Source organism: Suncus etruscus, chromosome 5 (genome assembly GCF_024139225.1).
Source record: "Suncus etruscus isolate mSunEtr1 chromosome 5, mSunEtr1.pri.cur, whole genome shotgun sequence".
NCBI classification, from domain to species: Eukaryota; Metazoa; Chordata; class Mammalia; order Eulipotyphla; family Soricidae; genus Suncus; species Suncus etruscus.
This window is the reverse complement of record NC_064852.1, coordinates 153500943-153525456: the sequence shown is the minus strand read 5'-3', so window position 1 is coordinate 153525456 and position 24514 is coordinate 153500943. Positions and strand designations below refer to the sequence as shown.

The following is a 24514-nucleotide window of genomic DNA, read 5'->3' as shown; positions in this document are numbered from 1 at the left end:
TAAAGAGAAAGGCAGTACCATTGGGGGGTGTCCCGATGCTGTTGCCCAGACCCAGAATGGCCATAGGCTGGCGTCTGGGTGCCTTCATAAGCGCCGACTCCTCTCCCCGCTCCCAGTGGGGGACCTTGACAGGTTCCAGGTGCACATTTTGCAGCCTATCTTCCTTCAGGCTGTGGTAAAGGACCTGGATCGCTTGTTCCAAATTCTTTGAGCCGCTGAGCCTGGGCCCCACCATGTCGACCAGGAGGGACAGGCGCTCGTAGGACCTGTTCTGGGCTTTGCCCTCCACTGCCATGTGGATGAGGGCCTTGGCCACAGCTTTATAGGAGAAGATTTCCGCCTCCACATCTTTGATGGTCTGCTCGCTGAGACTAGGCTTGCCAATGGCCTTCCCGGAGCTCAGAGGCGATAGTTGGGTGATGCCCAAGATGGTGAGGAGGAGGAAGGGGAGATACTGCATGCTTCCTTGCTCTCTGTCCTTCTTCCAGGAGCCTGTGTGAGGGAGAGAGGCAGACTTTAGGCCAAGGAGTGGAAGCTCATGGGCTGCCCTGTCCATCATGGTTCAACAAACATGCATACATACATGTGCGTGCATTTGCTCCAAGCACATGCACAGCCACACCTGTCAAATGCAGGCCACTAAGACTCCTGGGAATAGAGGTGAAAAGTACGGGGCAAGGGAAGCCAAGGAAATATCGTGGCACGCAGGCTAAGGTCTCACATTGAGCCTGAGCAAATCAAGATGAAATAAGAGGAGAGGGGCTAGAAAGATAGTGCAATGGGTTAGGTAGCTTGTCTTGCATAGAACTGACTGGGTTAGATCCCCAGGACCGGGTTAGATCCCTGGCAGCCCATAAGATTCCCTGAGCACTGCCTAGAGAGATACCTGAGAACTGAACCAGAAATAAGGTCAGAGTCCAGCCAGGTGTGGCCCAAGACATGAACATGGAAGGGGGGCACATGCATGTATGTGTGAGGGTAAAGCAGTGGTGAGGACAGAAACATGGAGAAAGCCCCACAGGACAGTGTGTAGTCTCATGGGGTCCTGGGTCACCCTGCATGTGCTCCCTCGGACACCTGTACTGTCCTCTCAGGCTCTTCTATGAGGCATCTCCCTCTCTCCATTCAACACCCTTCAGTCTGTGACAGTCCCTCAAAGGCACTTCACATACTTGCATTTTTTTCAAGGATAGCATAGTTAACACGGTCTCTAGTGTGACTAACTATTCTTGATATGTCTTTGGCCAGTGGCTTCAGCTACTCTCCGTGGGAGTGAACCACCCACACACGCATCAACACTATCAGCTTATAGTTGGGGTGGGGTGGGTTTCATGTTTCTAATCAATTCTGTGGAAATATTGGGACTCCCTAACTGCAGACACACTTTGGCCCCTGTAGAGCACCATCACCTACCATCACAATCAGTGCCGCAGGGAAACCCCATGAAGGATCATTGGCACAAAAGTGGCACCTTTGTCAAACTGAAGGGTGAGGCCCAAGGATGCCCTTTGCGTGTCTCTTAGTTTGTGTTTCTGATTCATTGTAATTGGATTTGGCAAGCGCGTGGGTCTGCAACAAATTCAGAAACTGGAAAGAAAAATATATAAAGCCTGTCCTGTCCCCACCAATGACCTGCAGAGCATTAGCCCAAAGCATGTGAATGTGGGAAGCCACTGACCAGTTAGAAAGGTCCTTCCTGAATGCAGCCAGAAAGAAGTGCTTCAAAAGGCCCCAATCGCCACTTCCAACCCATTTCCTCCAAATGCAGGACTCAACCCCCAGTCCTAGCTACTCTTTCTTTCTCTTCTCTCTCTCTTCTTTCTTTCTCTCTCTCTCTAACTCTCTCTCTCATACACACACATTTTTGTATGCAAAATAAATACTCACTTTTTAAGACAGGTTAATTTAAAAGAGAATGGATTATTTTTTCCTTTTTTTTTTTTTTTTTTTTTGTGGTTTTTGGGTCACACCCGGCAGTGCTCAGGGGTTACTCCTGGCTCCATGCTCAGAAATTGCTCCTGGCAGGCACGGGGGACCATATGGGACGCTGGGATTCGAACCGATGACCTCTTGCATGAAAGGCAAACGCCTTACTTCCATGCTGTCTCTCCAGCCCCTATTTTTTCCTTTTGATAAATCCATTTTCCCTAAGTGTAACATCGGTGGTTAGAGCATTTATGGAACCCAAAGATAGAAAACAATGAAATACATGAAAAACAAAAACTAGAACACTTAACGTAACAGAAAATCCAAGCAAAACTTGGTTTTGTCTAGAACATAATCTGAAATTTTATTATGCAATTCCATGCTAGCATGCATAATTACATGTTCCTCCAATAAACAATGTGTCTTTTTTCATTAGTGTTTTTAAAAAGGTACACTAGCCCAACAAAAGTATGCACTTATGTATCAAGAGCAGAAAAGAATTATTGTTACTATCAATAGTTAAAGATAGAAACACATTTGGAATAAGCCCTTGCTCTATTACATTTGCTTAGGAGAAAGTACTGCAAAAGAAAATATTCAATTGAAAAGGAAAGGGGCTATTTTTGACAGGTAATTTGTACATTCCTAGCAAGAAACATTTAAGGAAAAATTAAAATAGAGATACACTGAGGCAGAACAATGATAGTCAAATCAGAGAGGACAACCTAAAGAAACTCTCACCAAATTCCCAGTTAGGGTCACCCAACAACAGAAACCTTTCCTCTCCCACAACTAGAGTCTGTTGCAATGAGGAAGGTGATCAAAACAGTTTTATTTTCCCAAAAGGGCTAAAATAATTACTAGCCCTTTTTGGTATATATATATATATAAATAGACCAAAAGTAGAAATAATTGCAGAGTTAAAAGCAAGATGAGGGTCAGAGCAATAGCACAGCAGTAAGGCATTTGCCTTGCACACGCCAATACAGAACGGACCCCGGTTCGAATCCCATCATCCCATATGGTCCCCCTAGCCTGCCAGGAGTGACTTCTGAGCACAGATCCAGGAGTACCGCCACAGAGCATGACCCAAAAACTAAAATAAATAAATAAATAAATAAATAAATAAATAAATAAATAAAAAGGCAAGATGGGTTTGAATAATATGAATTCAGATCTGACTCACCAAATCATTTCCTACTAATTCCAGACAATAGCACAAAGGTCATTTTAGGCAAACCAGAATGTATTGATTTTACACATGTAAATGTGTATAATACACATCTATAGTTCATCTAAGGAAAAAGGTTGGACAAAACCATGAAGTTGAACCCTTTTAGTCATACCAGAGTGCATGGGTACCATACTGGCCTGAGGAGGCATTGAATCGAGGAGATGGTGACCCATAGATCTTGCTCTGGAATCCAAATGGACTCTCTGAAGTCAACCCAGATGAGTAAATTCTGCACACAGCTATGGCATTTTTCTAGTGTTGGCAAAGGGAGATCATTCTATGGTGATTGGTAAAGACCAGCACTTCTCATTTCTAACATTTCCACTCTGAACTGGAAAAGGTGTGTTATCTGGAGCATCACCTCACAACCCCATTAATTCATTTAGCAAAACGCTGAGCACCTCCTGGAGAGTGTGTGTGCAGGAGGAGAGCTGTGTCCTCAAAGAGCTCTCAGAGGGCCTGGTGGGTAGGGAGTGGGTAGCCCTGGGCTTGGCTCCATGTCCAGTTCCGTGAGCACAGAGGGGAGGAGGAGTCTGTAGCTCATGAGCCTGTACTGAGTCTGGGTGGCTCCAACTGATGAGGACACGGTCCATAAACAGGGTGGAGATATGGACACTCCCAGGTGTGGCCCATGGAGAAGACAGGCATTGGGGTAAGTGAGGGACTTGGATGGGAAAAGAATGCATGAGGAAAGAAGTGCTCCTCAGGGAAAACTGATCATGTTTACATTAGGAGTCTCTGGCAGACATGGAGTGAATATGGCGGCGGGGGCAGGAACAGAAAGAAGGAATGAGAGGAGGAAGGAGGAAGAAAGGAGGGGACTAAAGAAAAAGAAAGAAGGGAAGGTAGGAAGGAAGGAAGGAGGGAGGGAGCGAGGGAAGGAGGAAAGTAAGAAAGAAAGGAGGAAGGAAGGAAGGAAGGAAGGAAGGAAGGAAGGAAGGAAGGAAGGAAGGAAGGAAGGAAGGAAGGAAGGAAGGAAGGAAGGAAGGAAGGAAGGAAAGGAAGGAAGGAAGGAAGGAAGGAAGGAAGGAAGGAAGGAAGGAAGGAAGGAAGGAAGGAAGGAAAAAAAGAAAGGAGGAAGGAAGGAAGGAAGGAAGGGGAGAGAGAGAAAGAAAGAAAAGAAAGAAAGAAAGAAAGAAAGAGAGAGAGAGAAAGAAAGAGAGAAAGAGAGAAAGAAAGGAAGAAAGAAAGGAAGAAAGAAAGGAAGGGAGGAAGGACTCTTCCTTCTGATCTTCACTATTCCTTATCTTCATAGCAGAGAGAGTTGGAGCAGATTCCACGTCAGTACAAAGACAGCCTAAGTTCCTCAAAATCCCTAAACAAGTCACAAATTATTATCAATTGGTCATTTCTTGGAATTTTCATAGAAAGAAAAGCAACTTGTGCATATAAAAATATTAGTAATTGGGGCTGGAGCAATTACACAGCGGGATAGGGTGTTTGCCTTGCATGCGGCTGATCCAGGACAGACCTGGTTTGGACCTGATTGGATCCCAGGCGTCCATATGGTCCCCCTAGCCAGGAGCAACTTCTGTGCAAATAGCCAGGAGTAACTCCTGAGAATCACCGAGTGTTCCCTCCCCCCCCCCCCCCCCGCAAATAACCCAGAGCTGGAACGACAGCGGTAGGGCATTTGCCTTGCACGCAGCTGACCCAGGCCGGACCTGGTTTGATCCCCGGTGTCCCATATGGTCCCCCAAGCTAGGAACGATCTCTGAGCGCATAGCCAGGAGTAACCCCTGAGCGTCACCGAGTGTGGCCCAAAAACCAAAATAAAGAAGAAAAAAAAAAACAATAACCCATTGAACAAAACTAATCTGGAACGTTTGAAGCCACGAGAAGACAGTTAAAGTGTGTATGTTCACAGTAAGGTTATATATATATACTCTTTATTCCTATTCACAAAAGCTGGAAGCTATTGTTCCTTTACTTGATTCAAACTAAGAAAATATTGAATCTTAAATCCTTGAAAATATTAAGCAAGTATTTCTAAAGCCTACTCTCTATATGGAATTGGGAAAGTTACATATTCAAAGGCAACTTTGTTACACCAGTGAGGCAAAAACTTGCTTTTCTTATATAGCCTTCACATTCCACAGTTTCAGATTATAATTTTCACCAACAAGAAAAAGTTCTTTTTAATGCCTTTCCATTCTGGCAGCCAACGAAAGCAGAACCAAGTCTCCTCCTCCTGTGAATTATAGTCAGCCTTCCAAATGGAGGAAACAAAACTGAGCCCTTACCTCTAGTTTCAGATATTTTTTTTGAAGCCAGTCAAACTGAGCATTGGGGAGGGGATTTATATACCAACTTTTGTGATACTAACGTTAATGAGTTCTGATAAACCACTGCCATCGGACCAGCCTAGTTTCAGATATTTCTTCCTAAAATACTATTGCTTAAAAACGTCTCCAGCTATGATAGAAACCTCAGAATACAAAGCTAAGATGGGGGAGGTGAAGAAAAACAAACATTGAGAAGAGAAAGTGCCATAAGACAGATGTGAAACTCAGGGACTGAGAATTTGATCAATTCTTCTTCCCACCATGATCCTTTATCTCTAGAAAGGTTGAAAACGATGATTTCCCCTACACCTTCTGCTGCTGGTCATTGAGTTAAGGCAAAGGGGAACTTCAGGCCCTACTTTAGAGACCAGACAAGAGTCTCCTCTCATCACACAGAAATTTCCTCACTATTAAAAAAAAAAAAAGCAAAGAAATCATAAAAGTGGAAAACCCTGGAATGTTCCACCTGGTAAACGTGGACAAAATTGGAAGAATGCCTAGAAAGGAAAGAATACAGGGTTTTTCTCCCAATGACTGTTTCTATGGGAGTCAGGTCACTTTTAGCCAGGGACTGCAATGGACCAGGAGCAGAGACTATACTTGATGGTGCTGTGGAGTGCTGATGGGACATACCATGCCAGGGACCAAACCCAGGGCCTTAAACGTGATGGGCATGAACCCTAGAACTTCCACTATCTCTCCAATTCTCCAGTTTACTTTATGTAGCAACTTGTAAGTCAACGATTATTGCAAATAAGAATTTTCAAAGAGGGGCCAGAGTGATACCCCAGATGGAAGGGGTTTGCTTTGCATGAGTCAACCTGGATTGAATCCTCAGCGTCCCATATGGTCCCCCAAGTCTGCCAAGAGTAATTTTTGAGTGCAGAATCAGGAGTAACCCCTGAGCACTTCCAGTTGTGACCCAAACCCCCACCCCCACATCCCCCCAAAAGAATTTTTCAATTAAAAGAAGCCCTAATTACTTGCCCGACTGTTTTCTTTTGGCTTGGTCTGATCTCATCTGATTTGACATGGCTTGCCTTGGTTTGGTTTGGATTTGAGGATCCTCCCTAGTCATGCTCAGCAGATGCAGGCACCATCCTGGCAAGACTTGACCAAGAACCAAACTTCAAGGTTCATTGGTGCTGTTAGGCTTGAAATGCTGGGGTCCACTAGAACCAGCCTGACAGTGCTCAGGGGCTACCAGAACCACACCCAGTATGCTCAGGCCTCCCTGGGCCAATATCCTCTATTATCTGGAGACCACACGGTGCCAGGAAAAACCCAACCTAGGTGGGCCCAACCCCTGGCCTATCTCCCCAACCCTGACCAATTAGTTTTAAGTCCCAAAGTATCATTGTTTACACCCCAGATTCTCACTCTACCTATATGGGTACAGGTAACTAAATATTATTGGAGGGGGGATGACGGAGGTTGATTTAAAACATTTGGGAGTGGTGAAAGGACCTTAATTCTAATGACCCAAACTCAATTCACATAGTGAATCCAAGAGCTTCTGGCATTGTCCATCCAGCACTACTTACATGAAAGGGGGTGGCGAGGACCCCATCTCCCATCCAGTGACATTCCTCCCAGGAACTATGGCCGGGGGATTTCCTTTCCAGGTATCCTGTGTGCCTGGGCCCATGAAGACAGTGAGAGGAAGTGGCTGATGGCTGCACATAGTGTTCTCATTCTCAATGCTCAGGGGCCCAGACCCATAGAGCTGGATAGAAGATGGAATAAATGGGTGTTTCTAGTGGGAAGGAACCGAGGGCTCAAGGGTGGGGCCGTGTGGGAGTGAAAGTCTGCTAAGAGAGACTGTCCAGTCTTCTCCAAGACCTCTGAATCACTCAAAGCTTCACCCTGTACCCATGCTAAGGGCCAACCTCTGTCCTGGGAGCACAGCCTGTGAGCAGACCTGAGCTGTGATCCAGCTGCTGAGATACTTGGAATTCACTATCTAAGGAATTGGGCTTCCTGCACTAATCCTTTTATCCTGGGCTTCTTCCTTTAGGCTTTTATGTTTGTTTGGGGGCCACACCTGAAAGTGCTCAGAGGCCACACTTCTGAGGGGTCACTCCTGGCTGTGTGCAGGGGGGGCCACGCAGTATCAGGAAGGGACGATCCAGAACTCTTGCGGCCAAAGTCAGCCCGCCTGTGGAACTATCACTCTGGTCCTTTCCCACATTCCTTCATCCCCTGCAAGTTTTTTGAGCAGTGGGAATTGCGCAACCTGAATTCCCATAATCCTCCAGTTTGCATCTTTCTCCCAGCCAATGATGTGCCTGCCTTACTGCTGACCAGTATTGGCACGGGAAAGAGAAACACAGAGAGCCACTGCCTGCCACAAGTAATTCTATAATTGAAATGCCAGCTCGTGAAAATACCCAGGCAAGCCTCGTGTTCTGAGTCTGGACCCCCACCATCTCTCTTACAGAGCCTCTCTTGGTCCCCCTGCTGTCCGCTTTCCAAGAGGACAACAGCTCTGGGGCATGGGGTCTCAGCTTTAAGACATGCATATGGACACAAAGCATACCGTAAAAAGCTACGACAGGCCCAGCAGCCTCTATCAACATCAGCAGAGAACTCCTTCCTCAAGCCAGACTCAAGGCGAACGGCTGCCAGAGATCCAGCTGCAGAGCCCCACATGGCAGAGATAGATAGACCTGGTTACCCTTGGCCAATCTAGAGTTCCAGTGAGCTGCCTGTGCTAATGTGTTTTCATTGCTAAACAGCACGCTCCTTCCCTTTCCCCCATGCATCTTGCCTTGAACTGGTGACTAATGCATGCCGAGGAGCTCTCCACTAGGAATATTAGTCATTTCCTCTGGAATATGCCTCTGGGTTTCCCCTCATCTGAGCCAGCCTCCCCCACCAACACAGAAAGCAGTAAGACCCTCCACAAAGCAGCCCCCAACAACGCTCTTGCTGCAGGAATACACTGCGGTCAGTCAGCCAGGGCGAAAGCCCTGAATGGTTTAAAGGCTGCTTGGAATGTACAGGCTATTAAATCGCACAACTAGCGGGGCTGGGCACTTGCTCCAATCCTAACCTTTGTTGGATGGGCACACAGGTAGCCCCCTTGCTTCCTGGGGCTCTGCATTTCTCTTGGCTCTGCATTTCTCTTGTTCTATTTCCCCTGTGATCTTCTCTTCCTACCACACACTGCTCGCTGCTCCTTCCCAAACCCTAGTCACCTCCTCACATTGTGGTCTACCTCAACTCCCTCTGCTGCCCCTTTATGCTATGCAGTGTCATAGCAAACTCCCTCCTCTTCCCCTCTTCCAGTCCTGCAAGTGTCACAGGGTCCAGCGGGGCAGCTGGTGTGTGTGGCAGGGGGTGGGGGAAAGGGTGCTTCTTAGAGGCAGTCCAGAGGCCCCCACTTCCCTGCCTCGTCTGGAGGGAAATCCAAGGCGCTGCCTGGAGGTGGAGGCAGACAGATGACCCCTGCTGGCAGGGGTCTATTCAAGTATGTGGTGATTATCCAAATTATTCCCAAGGATGGGTTTTCCGCTCATTTGACCCACATGAGCCCTGTGTGGGGCTTTCATGGCATCAGGGACACTTGGCACCAAATCCCCAGCACTGGAGTGAACTATGACTTCCCTAGAGGAAGTCACACACACACACACACACACACACACACACACACACACACACACACACACACACACACACACACACGATTTCCTAGGTCTCTTCCTGTCTCAGGAGTATCTCAGGGCTTTCCTCAAGCCTGTCTGTCTGGGCAACACTTTCGCTCCCACTGTGTGTCCTAATAAATAGAATAGGTGTCTTTAGGTGTCTTTTGTTTTGCAAAGATTCTTTATGATTTAGAAGTTGCACTCAAAGAACTTTCTCTGGCCTCTTAATGGGTGTCCTCTCCAACACTCCCCAACTAGGATCTATGTCCACCCAGGCTAAGGGCCACATGCCCCCCCAGCCCCAACCCCACACCCAAGCATCTCCATAATTCCTTTCTGTACTTTTTTTGAATTGCTTCCTTTTCTGCTATAGGCCTGGGTAATCCCACCTCACTGCTCTTTCCGTTTCCCAGAAACTTGCCAGAGAATGTCTTCAGACCCCAGGAGAAGGGAAGGAACCTCATGATCAGGAATCATGTCTCACTGCTTAATTGTAGCAGACTCCAATGCCAGTATTTTGGGGTTGGGTGAAGAGCAGGAAGGTGGGATGCAGGGAATGAGGGGTGGGAAAGACTTTTCAGTCACTACCTGACAGAGGGAGCCTCAGATTTCACTTCCTTTACTGCTCCAACCCTCACCGCCCACCTGTGAGCTGGTGCTCCGTACACATAATGTTAAGGGAGAATATATGAAAATAGATATTAGATGGTTATAATAACTCAGATAGGTGATCAGATATAGATATGCCTGTTAAGCCTTTCTCCAACCCCACCTTCTTGATCCTCTTAATCTGAAATTTTACCTTGAGACATCAACGGCCTGCTGCTAAGAGGAACTTAACATATTTGGGCAAAAGAATGGACTTCTGCTTGCTCCTCCTTTTTTATTTAAAAAAAGGCAAGCTGGCATCCTTAGTCCAGGTAGCTCAGCAGGCAGGGATGAAGTTTGGTTAGCTGCATTCAGCCCCCTGCACGAGGAAGATTGGGACCCCACACCCCATTCTGTGTATGCTGAGGACCCCTCTCAGCATCCTGGCTCCTGGCATGGCATAGTTTTGGCACTTATAAAACTTTGTTTTAAACCTAAATAAATAAATAAATAAATAAATAAGGGCAAGCTCACCATCTGATTGGACATTATGTTTGAACCTAGACTAGGGACTGGTGCATTCTACAAGCCTATCTTCCATATCGACCCACCTCTTAAGGTCCCTTAAACCTATAAAAGACACCTCCCTAGATGCCCAGGGCTTTCGGTTTCAGTCTATATGGCAGATTCTGGTGCCCCAGCTAGCTGGAATCAATAAGCCTGATTTTGCTGATTGCATTCTCTGAAGAGTCATGGTTTTTGAGGCGCTGGACTTTCTCAGACCCTTAACTATGATATCAGCGATGGAGGGAGGGAATCAAGGAGACAGTCAGTCAGGCCACATGTGCCCATTCAGGGACAAAGCCATCATCTCTACCTGATTTCTGTCCCCAGCCAGTCATGGAGCTCTAGCTGTAGGTCACCTCCCTCTTGGGGAGTCCAGGGGCCAGCTGGGATGATTTCAGCTTTCTGGGTTCTTGGCCCAGGGCATGGGAGGGCAGAACAAAGGCCCAGCTCAAAGGCCCCGGCGGCACTTCTGTGCCTCTGAAGGTTTGTTTCCTCCTCTAGGTGTAAAGAAACAGGAGAGAGGGCTTATTGGGGTTGGGTGGGGTTGGGTCAATGTCAACCCTCGCAAGCTGCCTCATGACCCACATGCTCCCTCTCTCTGGGAGTCCTTAGCAAGCTGAGACCATGAAATCTTAAGACATCTATATGTTATATATCTATATATAAATTATTTCACCCCTCCAAGGTTGGGATAGATCATACAGGGGTTAAGCCACTTACTTGCATTGTGCATGGTTGATGTGGGTTCAGTCCCAGAACCACATAAGTTTCCCTGAGCCCCACCCAGAGTGATCCTTCAAACTTAGAACCAGGAGTGATCCCTGAGCACAGCTGAGAGTGACCCCAAACCAAACAACTACAAAAGAGGAACCCCTCTGTGTGGATGTGAGCCTCAGCATATCCAGTGCTCAATTTCTAGAATTCTCCTACCCAAACACACTGCTCACCCCCCTCTCCCCATTCCGATCACCACCCATTCAGTCCAGATTACTGTCAGCCCTGTCCTCACTGTTTGGCTTGAGCCATTCAGAGTCCACCCAGGAGTGAAATCACCAGATAACTGGCTCTCTCCTGATTCACTTCACTTGGCCTGATCACTTCAGGGTCCCTGTACCTTGTCCCCAAGCATCTCCTCTCTCTGAGCTTCCTCTCCCAGGCAGGTGAGGGGGATTCTGCGGTTGTAGCTGCGCCATTCCTCAGTCTCTCCATCTCTAAACTACAATGGCAGGGGCTGGAGAGATGGCCCAATGGGCACAGCTCAAACTATGCATGTAGGAGACCTGGTTTCAATCTGTGATACCACATGGTCCCCCTGGACCAGGTTAAATCTGTGACACTCCATCACCACCTTGGTCCAAGCACAGAGCCAGAAGTTAGCTCTCAGCATCAAGCCAAAAGTTCCTTCCTCCCCACTCCACTGTAGCTCCCAAACAAAACAACAATAATAAAAGAAATAGAATGATAACAGGCTCCTGGGGGGCACTCTTCAAGTAACTGTGGTTCACATCCAACAAAATAATGGGGCCAAAGGCAAGCCATTTGAAAACCTAAGGGGCTAGAATGTTAGAAGGTATTATGAGCACAAGATGCTATAGAAAAGCTAATGGATGCTAATCACAGGTTTTTAAATTCATCCAGAAAGCAAGCTTGTTGGATAGGGCTTAACTGAGTGAGAAAGGAAAAAAATTAAGCCAGAAGCATCCATTAGTCAGGAAATCACACTTCAAAGGAGGGTTTTAATGCTTCATCCATATTTATGTGATCTATTTCTGACTCCCCCTAGCCCAAGGAGCCCATCTTCCCAACACTGAAATCTCTTCTGTCACTGGAGGTTTGGGGAAGGTGAAGAAGGAAGACAAGAGTGTAAATTGAGACCCTGGAGGAAGAGATGAAAGGGAAGAGGAAGCAGGGGGTGGGTGGGGCACATGGAGAGTCTCTCTGGTCCACAAAAGCACCCAGTCCCATCTGCACTGGCATGGTCCCAGGAGAGTGGGGGACCCACATTTCCCACACTCAGATATCTGGTCCACATCATCTTTGGGAATGACTTATCGAGCCTGATCCTTGCCCAGAGACTAGCTCTGGTAAAAGAGGAGGAGAAGACAGAGTCCCCTTCTCTCCAAGCTGAAACGACAGAAATGCATCTGACATCTGCCACATAGGGTGTGGACTGACTTAGTTTAATTGGGGACATAGAGCCAGAATCTAGAAGTGATGGGAAGAATCAGAAAAAGATGCAGTTGAGACAGGCAGGCAGACAGGAAGGCAATTAATTCTTGGAAGTAATAAAACCAGCTAATGTAAGACAAACAACAACAAAGCAATGACTAAGTCTTGATAAGGTCTTGAACTGGACCAGAAAAGATCAGAAAAGACTGGGAGATGGAAGCCCAGGAAACAAATCGTAAGAAACAAGATCAACTGCTCCCAACCTTTCCCTGCCCCTGGCAACCAACCTAGCAATGGACTCTTCCACAGGTGAAAAGAGTGGGGCAGGTTGGGAGAAACCCTCAGGGGTCCTCAAACTTTCTAAACAGGGGGCCAGTTCACTGTCCTCAGACCATTGGAGGGTCTGACTCTAGTAAAAACAAAACTTATGAATGAATTCTTATGCACACTGCATAGATCTTATTTTGCAATGAAGAAACAAAACATATAAATACAATATGTGGCCCGTGGGCCATAGTTTGAGGACCACTGCCGGGCCTGTATAAACCAATTGGAGCAAAGGAGACACAAACATGTATTGCCTGGGTACATAGTCCTTGAGAACTTATCATGCATATCTTCCTTCTTGTGAAGTACTGTATTTTTTGTACCATAAGACGCACTCCCCCCCTCCCCCGAAAAATGCACCATATGGAGCAAATGCCACCTAGAGTTGAAGCCTGAGTGCAGGGGAGGAGAGCACTATAAAACTATGTGCATCTTATGGTCAAGTGTGTCTTATAAAATGAAAAATACAATAAATGTCTTACGGTAGGGGACCAAGAGATAGCATAAAGGTATGCATAAAGCTTTGCGTGCAGAAGGTCAGTGGTTCGAATCCCAGCATCCCATATGGTCCCCAGAGCCTGCCAGGAGCGATTTCTGAGCCTAAAGCCAGGAGTAATCCCTGAGCACTGCCGGGTGTGACCCGAAAACCAAAAAAAAAAAAAAAAAAAAATTCTTAGGTAAATTTCTTGCTTTCATGCTGTTCTATGTACCAGGGCTCTCTCCACCTTTGGAGAAACCTCTCTTTCTTGTCCTCTCCCACCACGTCCTCAGAACCTCAAAATAAAACCTTATTTCATGTCACTACTTTGTCTTCTCCTAAAATTCTTTCCCACAAGGAAAGGCAACAGATAGGACTAACTTTGCTTTCCTCACATGAGATCTCTCCAACTGTTCCTGAGGGTGACCAGAGGTGTGGAGAGAGAAAGGGGTGACCAGAGATCGAAAAAGAGAAAGTGGCAGATTCCCTTCTTGAGGCTGTCACCTCTCTTCTTTCACTTCACATAATTACCAGGGACCCCCCCTCCTCCTCAACGCAGATCTGGAATCAATATAATGAAAAAGAGCCCAAGATTAGTTAAGTGAGTATGAAATCTGCTCTCAGAGTGAATTTAGAACACAAAAATAGGCACAAACATGAAAAGCAAAATAACAGCTAAGGAGAAAACCAAAAAGCTATCTGGAATTCCTAGCATCAATAAGTAATTTGGCAATAAGCTAATGGCTAGACTTTAAAAAAATAAATGGCAGATCAGAGGGTCCAGAGCAATAGCACAGTGGGGAGAACATTTGTCTTGCACGCTCGCCCAGGGTTCAATCTCCGGCATCCCATGTGGTCCCCAGAGCACCACCAGGAATAATTCCTGAGCGCAGAGCCAGGAATAACCCCTGAGCACAGCCAGGTATGGCCCCCAAACCAACCAACTAATCTAACAAAACCAATGGTAAATTAGGTAAACAGTATAAAGTCTTCTTCCCAACACCAAGCTTCACATAACTTCCTCCTCATCACCTAAATATCTAGATATCTGCAAGAATTTGTACCAGGGGCCAGGAAGGTGGCGCTAGAGGTAAGGTGTCTGCCTTACAAGTGCTAGCGTAGGTGTGGTTCAATCCCCCGGCATCCCATATGGTCCCCCCAAGCCAGGGGCGATTTCTGAGCACATAGCACATAGCCAGGAGTAACTCCTGAGCGTAAAATGGGTGTGGCCCAAAAATAAAAAAAAAATAAAAAAAAGAATTTGTACCAAATTGTTAAATGTGAGGACTACCATGGTCACAACTATGTCTGGAAGGCCTCATGGAGTTTTTATGGGAAGTCTTTCCTATGGCCAAAAAATTTCTTTCCCAGAGCTCAGGTCTCCTAACTTAGTGATACAATGAATAAAAGTGGAAGGACAATATGTCCGTTAATAAAAACAACAACAACAACAACAGCAAAGAGCAGAGACAGGAAGAGTAAGGACAATTCATGCACCAATTCATGACAAACTGCCCATAACCTTCTGGTTTTACACATACAAGAGCAGTATTATGAGGTATTATTAGGTACTGAAATCTATTTAAATCCATGATGGACAAAGGCTTTTCTTACAGCATAATAAAACATTGAATTAGGCTTTGGGATAAATCTGAAAATTTGTGAATAGACTAAAAAGAGAAAAGATATTCACCTATCCTTTTGTTAATAAATCTTTAGCCTGGCTGGACCTCACATAATTCAAGAGTAAGAAAAGTAGAAAAGGGATCAACAACAGACTTATGTGAGATAAAAAAGAAACTATAGCAGGAGAAGATAAATGTCATTGGAAAACATCAAAGCAAGAGAAACTTCTTAAGAGTCTTACCTTCCCTTCTGAGGTAAAAGGTAACCTTTTACCTCTATCTCGATGAAACAAGATCAGAACACAAGATAAGGGAACAAGCTGGCAGAAGAAATGACTACAAAATGAAAATACAGGAAGGCCCCCAATCAGAGCTTCTGCAATCAGAGGTTCAAAATATTAACACCAATAAAGAGCAAAATGCTCTGCAGAAAAGAAAATTTCTTTCTGGCAGAGCAGCATTTCATATTAATACAAAACAAAACAAAACCTAGAACCTTCTAGAAGGAATGCTTCAGCTTGCCTAGAAAAAAAAAGGAGAATAGACTTGGCACAGGCTTATTTCACTGGAAAAGGTCTATGCTAAAAGACAAAAGAGAAATGATGGCTAAGACAATATTATTTTTAATCTAGAATTCTATTTGGGGGGGGTCACACCCCATACCTGATGCTGGCACTAGAAATCATGCCTGGCAGGCTCAGGTAACCATATGGGATGCTGGGAATAGAACTGGGCTCTATCTGCTATTGACCACGTGCAAGTAAAAGGCCCTATCGTTGTGCTATCTTTCCTGCCCCTCAATCTAGAATTCTATACCTAGAAAAATGTCAGGTAAGCATTTATTTAGTAAAAAACAACAAAAACAACAACAACGAAATTTTTTTCAGAAATGCAAGGATATAGACCTTATCTTGGATGTACCTTTTCTGGGGAAAAAATCATTTGAATCTGTACAGCAAGGTAATAATTAGACGTTTTTTTAAAGAGGGAGAAATGTACAGTGCAGAAGAAACTGTGGAGTTAATCTGAATGTGAAATGAAGAAGGAAATCCTGTGATGACAGCTCTAGACAGACCTAGAAATAGGTCCAAGCTCTGAAAGCATCCAAAGATGCCGTGGGTGTTTGACAGCAAGAGAGACTGGTAATAGGGCAGGAGCATCTGGGCATGACACTCTCTAGGGTTATATAATAGCCTGAGTCTCTATTGTCAATAAAAAAGATCATTAGGCACTCCAGAAAAGAATAAAAACACAAGTGTTTTCCAAGAATGCTCCAAATATGAAGCAAGTTTAAATCAGGGCAGGAGTTGGGGCAATAGAAGGAATATTAAGAGACACTTAGATACTTAGAACCTTGACACTGGGAAGTTTTCAATTAGGGGGAAGAGGTGCTGAATTGCATTGACTTCTTGGCATATGCACTGTTCCTGCCAAACAAGCAGTGTTTGAATAATGATGGCACGAAAATTCTGTCTCTCAGCTTTCAGTGTCCAGCTATAGACAGACTGTGGAAGGCTTGTTTTAATTAGAGAACAGAATGTTCAAGCTTTTCCCACATAAAAGCGAGCCCAGCTAAGGAGGTCAGAGCAGAGAGAAAAAAGAAGCATAAAGGATATTAAGTGAGGAAAGCCACTTCCACATCTTCAATAACAAAAAATATTTATAATTTCTTAAAGTCAGAAAATGAGTCTATTTTTTTAAATGAGAAAGCCTACCCAAAAATCACTGGGAGGAATTGAAAGAGCTACATTAAGACTTTATTTTGTATACTGAAGAAGTGATAAACAACATATATACAGTAAATTATTAAGAATAAAAGATATAAATGGATACTTAGCATCTTGAAAGCAACCACCTGCAAAACTAATATAAAAAATTTCAAAGGAATTACTACCAAAGAGTGAAACTGGAGGTGGAGAGAGTGAACAAAAAAAGTGTTAATTTTAGAAATTATTTTAAATAAGTAAAAGTGAGCATGTACAAAGACAACATAATTTGTCTTGCATGAGACTGACCAGGTTAGAATTCCGACACTGCATTTGACCCCTTGAGCACAGAAACAGGAGTGATCCCTAAACATTGCTGAGCACGGAAAAGTAAAAGCTATAAACTAGAATAAACCTATGAGAATAATGAGATTGTTATGACATTATAAAGATAAAGCAAATAAATAGCAGTGTAAATAAAAACTAAAAAGTTCAAGTTGAGAAAAAAAATCATTCTGGGGGCCAGAACGATAAGAACCCAGGACAGACCTGGGTTCGACCTCCAGCGTCCCATATGGTCCCCCAAGCCAGGATCAATTTCTGAGCACATAGCCAGGAGTAACACCTGACTGTCACCAGATGTGACTCAAAAAAACAAAAAAAAATAATAATCCTCTACTAATAAAACTACTCCCCAATAAGTATGAGACCAGAGCATTGACTCAAGGGGTTAGGCGTCTGCCTTGCCCGCGCTAGCCTAAGACGGACCATGATTCGTTCCCCCTGGCATCCCATAAGATCCTCCAAGCTAGGAGCAAGTTCTGAGCACAGAGCCAGGAGTAACCCCTGAGGGTCACTGGATGTGGCCCAAAGACCTAAATAAATAAATAAATAAATAAAACTACTCCCCAATAAATAATGGGGTTTTTAATTGTTGTTGTTGGTTTGTTTGATTTTTTGTGTTTTTTGTTGTTGTTGTTGTTGTTGTTTTATTTTTTGTTTTAGGGCTACACCCAGCAATGTTCAGAGGTTACTCCTGGCTCTGAACTCAGGAATCACTTCTTGGAGGGCTCAGGGGACCATAAGGGATTTTGGGGATCAAACCCAGGTTGGCCAAGTGCAAGGCAAATGCCCTGCCTGTTACACTATCATTCCAGCCCAATAAGAAGTATGTGAGGGGGCTGGAGAGAGAGCATGGAGGTAGGGCATTTGCCTTGCATGCGGAAGGATGGTGGTTCAAATCCCGGCATCTCATATGGTTCCCTGAGCTTGCCAGGAGTGATTTCTGAACAGAGAGCCAGTAGTAACCCCTGAGCACTGCTGAGTGTGACCCTAAAATCAAAAAAAAAAAAAAAAAGGAAGTATTTTGAGGGGCCAGTGCAGTGGCACAAGCGGTAGAGGGCATTTACCTTGCATGTGCTGACCTAGGATGGACGTCGGTTTGATCCCCCAAGCTAGGAGCAATTTCTGAGCTCATAGCCAGGAGTAACCCCTGAGCATCTCCGGGTATGTCCCCCCTCCCCCCCAAAAAAAGAAGTATTTTGAAGCAGTAATTCCATAGTTGGTGCCTCTACAAACTGTATCTTTAAAGGTATCTCTGAAATACTTAACAACATTGACCCTATCACTGATCACATGATCATTTCAGGACTTCTCAATGTGAGTAATAGCCATTTGGCTTATCACAATGAATATGATACAAATATAAATAACAAATGAGGCGATAAAAAATTTAATTAAAATTGGGCTTATTTTAATCTAAGGGAAATAATGACTAGGACCCATCAATACTCCCACCCATATTCCTCCCCCCAACCCCATGAGACCAGCCCCCTGCAGGAGATCCAGAAAACCAGGTTACTGTAGGGGAGGGAAGTCCCTGAGGATGGGGTCTAGGAGGAGAGAGGAGATAAATCTTCCCTCCAACAAGCCCTGAAATGTCATGCCCTGCACCAGAAGAACCAAGATTCCAGAACTATATTTAAACCCAATTCTGAGATTGAAAAACAAATATTACTAACCAAAACTTGTGTTTCAGTGAAGTTTTCGGTTAACTGAAAAAGGTAGAGAAAACTGGGGGAAAAAAACTGCAAAGAAAAGCAGGAAGAAAAAGACAGCATTGGAAGCCCAGGGGTTCAATGCATTCAAGGAAAGGGACAAAAAAGAGGGGGTGGTTATTTGGGGAAAGAGTTTTGCAAATCTATACAGTATTGACCATCTTTTATTTTATTTTATTTTATTTACCATCTTTTTTAAACATGAAGGATGGGACTGGAAAGATAGTACAAGGAGTAAGTAAGGTTTGGCTGACCTGCGTTCAATTCCCAGCACCATCTGGGGTCCCTGAAGTAGTCAGGAGTAAATCCCAAGCACAGAGTCTGGAGTACACCCTGAGCAATTTCCGGGTGTGGCCCCTAAACTGGAAAAGAGAGAGAAAACTCCACCACTTGCCAGCGCCAGGCAGTATGCTCCTCGTAGGTAAGCACCTAGACCCTGAACAGTGAAGGGAGGGAACTCACAATCATAACTGAAGACATTTCAAAATGGCAAGGAAAGCAACAGTTTTCTGGAAATGATGGCTTTTTAAAAAGTGTTTTCGTGGCTTGCGAACACTGAGTAGTAATTACAGTGCCTGGTATATTCCAGAAGGTTCTATGGACACTAGTGTCACTTGAATGTATGTGAGGAAGGGGGTGGATATCTGAGCGAGATGGCACAGAAAAATATATTAAAGGCTTTGAGCAGACAATGGCAAAGCAATTGGCTTAACTTTTTTTTTTGGGGGGGGCACAGCTAGTGACACTCAGGGATTACTTCTGTCTGTGTGCTCGGAAATCACTCCTAGCTTGGGGGACCATATGGGAGGCCGGGGGATCAAACCGCAGTCTGTCCTAGGCTATTGAGCACAAGGCAGATGCCTTATTGCTTGTGCCACCACTCTGGCCCCAGGAACCCTGATTTTTACTCATAATATTCCTTTTACAGAAATGTTTCAAGAAATGGTACTCCAGAAAAGAATGGTTTATGGATAAGACTATAAAATTTCTTTAAAGAAGCCAGTGAAGTTAATTAAAAACATATCAAAATAATACTCCAGTACCATTGGGTAGGGATTGCCTTGAAAAATACAAGGATTGCTTAAAATTAGAAAATAAATCAGTAAAGCACTTTCCACCGATAGATGAAACAACAGAGGGTGCAGATTCACCGAGAAAGGACAAGGATCTCTGGGTACAATTCAAAACTGTTCTCTGATGCTTCCCAGAGAACTAGAAAACCAAGCCTATTTCCTAATCTCTTTCACATCAATTACCAGTGCTTGTAGTGACAACATCTAAATTGGAGCTCCTTAAATAAGTAGGGATGAAGGACACCCAAGAACATGAAAATAAACAGAACAGGTAAGGACTTGAAAAGAGAATCAGCAAAAAGTTCCCCAGGGGCACAAGATAATCTGGTTATTTTTCTAGGAAAGATAGGAATGGGCAGAAAGATAGCACAACCAGGAAGGCATTTGCCTTGCATGCAGCTGACCTGGGTTCAATCCTAGGGCACATCATATGATTCCACTGAGCCCTGCCAGGAGTGATCCCTGAGCACAAAGCCAGAAGGAAGCCCTGAGCACTGCAGGGCACTGTGGTGCAAAAACAAAACAAAAAATAAGAATATTACTCAAAATTTGGCTTGTTATAAAACATATATCCAAGACTATTCTCTATGTGCTAGCAACAACTAGTTGAATGTACCACAAAGTTCTGAATAAGCCAAAGCTTATTTGCTCCAAGGGCTGGAGCACATGCATTTCCTGCAGGAGGCCCAGCATCACCTGGTCCTCTCAGCACTGCAGGATGTGGCTCTAGTGACCGCCAGCATTAAGAAGTCCAAGCAGGTCTGATGCATTGAACTGTGTTGGGCCAGCACAGCCAGGCCAAGTACTGCCTAAAATGGCTCTCTTGACTTCCCAGAGCATAGATTGGGAGCTCCCCTACCTGTCAAAATGGAAATCAAAAAAAAAAAAAAAGATAAACTAACATGAAGAAGATCTAATTTATAATAGCTGAACGTGACAAAACCTTGAGAGGTGAAAGAACATTCAAAGGAATAGCAAAGAAGCAGGCTTGAACAGGATTGACTGAACGATAAGAAATGTCACCATTAATAAATCATCGATGTGCTTGAAATATTGCCCATCGTTGTAGGCGGGCAGCAAAACTGTGTGCGGAGAGAGCTAGAGTTGTTTCTTTTTCATTTTTTATATAAATCTTTATTTAAGCACCATGATTACAAGCATGTTTGTAGTTGGGTTTCAGTTATAAACAGAACATCCCCATCACCAGTGCACCATTCCCACCACCAAAGCCCCCCTCTTGACCCACCCTGCCTGTATCGCGACAGGCATTCTACTTCTCTCATTGTTTAACATTGTCATGTTAGTTGTTAGTGTAGTTATTTCCCTAACAGCATTCACCACTCTGTGGTGAGCTTCCAATTGTGAGCCGGTCCTTCTGGCCCTTCCAGTCCTTAACTCTATTGTCTCTAGGCCTTATTACAGTAATGTCTTTAATTTTTCTTAAAACCCATAGATGAGTGAGACTATTCTGTGTCTATCTCTCTCCCTCTGACTTATTTCACTTAACATAATAGATTCCATGTACATCCACATATAGGAAAATTTCATGACTTCATCTCTTTTGACAGCTGCATAATATTCCACTGTGCTAAAGAAACCAGAGTTTCTTCAGCCATTCATCTGTTGAAGGGCACTGTGGTTGTTTCCAGAGTCTGACTATTGTAAATAGTGATGCAATGAATATCAGTGTGAAGAAGGGATTTTTGAATTGTATTTTTGTGTTTTTAGAGTAATGTAAATCAGTAGACATAGACCCAAATTACTTATCAAGTGTGCTTTGGCCTATTACTAATTACCACTGTAATGACAGTATAAAAATGAATAAGTCAAAGCTATAATAAGGACTAGAAGTGATTCTAGAATAGTTTGTATATAAAAACAGTAGGACACAGATGGGTATGGGGAAAAAATGCAATACCACAGAAATGGTTTGTATAGAACTGACTTATGCTTTTTGTTTTGGTTTGCTTTGGGAGCCACAACTGACTGTGCTCAGTGCTTAATCCAGGCTCTGTGCTCAGGCATGGCTCCTAGCAGAGTTCTGGGGACCCTATGTCATACCAGAGATCTATCCCATGCTGTTGTCTTAAAGGCAAGTGTATTTCCCACTCTATCTAAGTGTACTATATCTCCAGCCCTGTAAAATAAAACTCACAGGCTGTGAGATCACCCCACACACACACACACACACACTGTATCTCGAACCCCAGGCAGAGGGTTCTGAAGAACTATAGCAGCAAAGAAATAATAAACCAAGCCAGCCATGAAGGAGACATGGAGCCGTGACTTCTCATGGTCCCTCTCAATTGCCAAGCCAAAACTCCCTTTTCTTTATTATCCCAGAACAAAATCGACCTGGGCAGGGTAGGTAGTGATCCAAGTGGACATTTACATATCAAAGGAGAAATTGAAGGGCCAGAGTGACTGGCAGTGGTAAGGCATTTGCCTTGCATATGGCTGACCCAGTACGGACCTGGGTTTGATTCCTGGCATCCCATATGGTCCCCCAAGCCAGGAGTGATTTCTGAGCGCCTAGCCAGGAGTAACCCCTGAGTGTCATTGGATGTGGCCCAAAATCCAAAAAAAAAAAAAAAAAAAAAAAAAAAAGAGACGGGGAGAGAGATTGAACAGAAAAAGGAAGATCGGGGAATATCTTTGTTTTGGGTTAATAACTAGGTATCATCTTACACAACCAAAACATTCGTTTCGGGGGAGGGACCCTACACACAGCAGTGCTCAGTGGTTACTTTTGGCTCTGGCTCTGAGCTCAGGAATCACTCCTGGTAGTGCTCCGGACCATATAGGATGCTGGGAATCAAACCTGGATCAGACACATGCAAGGCAAGTGCCCTACTCACTCTGCCATTGCTCCTGCCTGCCCCCCCCCCACAGCCTGTACTTTAAGCCCACGACTTAGTTTTAGAAAAAGGGTGATGAATCAACATATGTTCTCACTTCTTACCAGTAAGAAATGTAACTCATAAATTTTGAAATCATTAAATAAAATATTTAGAAGCAGAACAGATCAATTTAGAAGCCACGCTTTTTAGAGAGAAAGAATTCTTCACACCTTGTAGCTAGGGAATTAGCACAAGCTAACATGAAGGAATGACAGGAGACCATGAAGTCTGACGATCAAAGCTTTGAAAGAAATAGACTAAATTAGTCACCAGCTCAAACAATATCATCAGCAAAGGAAGGTGCAGAGCTCAGCTGAAATGGGAACTTCAGGATGGATAGAACCAGAAAGAAATGGAGTACTCAGGAATCAGAAAGCAGCTGATCCTGTGAAGCAACTTCAGGAGAGACAACAAATGAACACAATTCCAACATATGTCCCCAAGTTGCTCAAGTATCACCACTAACAACAGAGGAGCAAAGAAAGATGCCAATTGGTCATTTGATATGCACAGAGATCTACCCTCTTGCAAGCACTAAAAAAAAAAGTGCTCTGGGGCACAGATATAGGGCTTTTGCCTCACACGCGACCAACCTGGGATGGACCTGGGTTCAGCTCCTGGCATCCCACAGGGTCCCTCAAGCCTGGTCCCCCGAACCTGCCAGAGACAGGATTATCCTCTGAGCTCTGCCGGGTGTGTGCCAAAAACAAAAGCAAAAGTGCTCTGAAAACATAATCCCTTTCCACAGGTGATGGTTCTACATAAGTAAGTCTCAAGAACTCAGTATCAGTTCTTAGGACTCAAAATTCACACATTCAAATCAAGATGAACTAAAAGAAACACAAAGTCTCTCAGTATAGAATTCCCAGTAACTAGGAATTAAAAGTGGTATAAATTTTACAAAAGTTAAACATAATAAACTTGTAATTTCAGCAGTATCCTTTCTCAGTTTTACTGTTTATCATTATCTTTCTATCTCCATAAATATATCACTTGGAACCAAAGAGATGGTACAGTCCGTATTATATCACTTGGAACCAAAGAGATGGTACAGTCCGTAGGGCACTTGACTGGCAGCACATGGTCAAATCAGGTTCAATCCACAGCAATATGGTCCCTATGCACGGTTAGTAGTGGCTCTTGAGCCCTAGGAATAAGGCCTAAGTACAGTGAGGAGAGACCCAGCTTTACCCCCTCCAATCTCTAGATCATTACAGCAGTGCCTATGTAATATTTCTTTGTCTCAATGAATGAATCCATTTATTTGAACGGTTGACATTTAAGATTGATTGATTCCAAATACATACCTTGATACAAACACTTCAATAAACTTATCAGATTCTTTCATTGAGAAAAAAATTTTAGAACTATGCATTTGAAAAATAAATCACTGGATCTGTATTCATTGTGGCACTATTTAGGACAGTTAAGCTTAGGAAGAACTTACATGCTGGGTCTACATTTAGACATATTCTGTTCTTTTGGGGTGGTCATACTACACAGTATTCAGGAACCATGTGGTGTTTGGGATCAAAATCAGGTTGCTCACGTGCAGAGCATGTGCTCCAGTCCTTTAAGCCATCTCTGCTGCCCAGGATTCTTGCATATAGATTCAAATATTTTATATAGATTCTTCAGCAATTCCACAACCAGCATTCCCCAGTATCAGGGATCTATAGCATCACACCTGAGCCAGCCCCTCTAGAAAACCCTCTAGCCAATTATGCCCTTGACCACTCATCACTCTGGAGCTCTGGAGCAAAGTGTGCATGAAAGGAGGCCTGCTCCCATCCTCCCTGCAGTTTGCTCCCTCACACTTCTCAACCACCTTCCAAGGTCTGACCACTTTTTTGTGGAGTTGGGTCACACCCAGTGGCTCTCAGGGGTTATTCCTAGTTCTGTGCTCAGAAGTCGTTCTAGGCAGGCTTAGGG

At 44.3% G+C, this 24514-nt stretch overlaps 2 protein-coding genes across 2 annotated transcripts in view; one reads left to right on the top strand and one right to left on the bottom strand.

The window, feature by feature from the left end:
• The window catches only part of TP53INP1 (tumor protein p53 inducible nuclear protein 1), a 914054-nt gene that overhangs the window by 799762 nt on the left and 89778 nt on the right, over nt 1-24514 (top strand). The gene's annotated exons all lie outside the window — the stretch shown is intronic.
• Nucleotides 1-24514, bottom strand: part of CPQ (carboxypeptidase Q) — a 213511-nt gene that overhangs the window by 155344 nt on the left and 33653 nt on the right. The window contains exon 2 of the mRNA XM_049772958.1: nt 19-492. Within this exon, the coding sequence (XP_049628915.1) occupies nt 19-460 (442 nt within the window). The 5' untranslated portion in view covers nt 461-492. The remainder of the gene's footprint in view (nt 1-18; nt 493-24514) is intronic.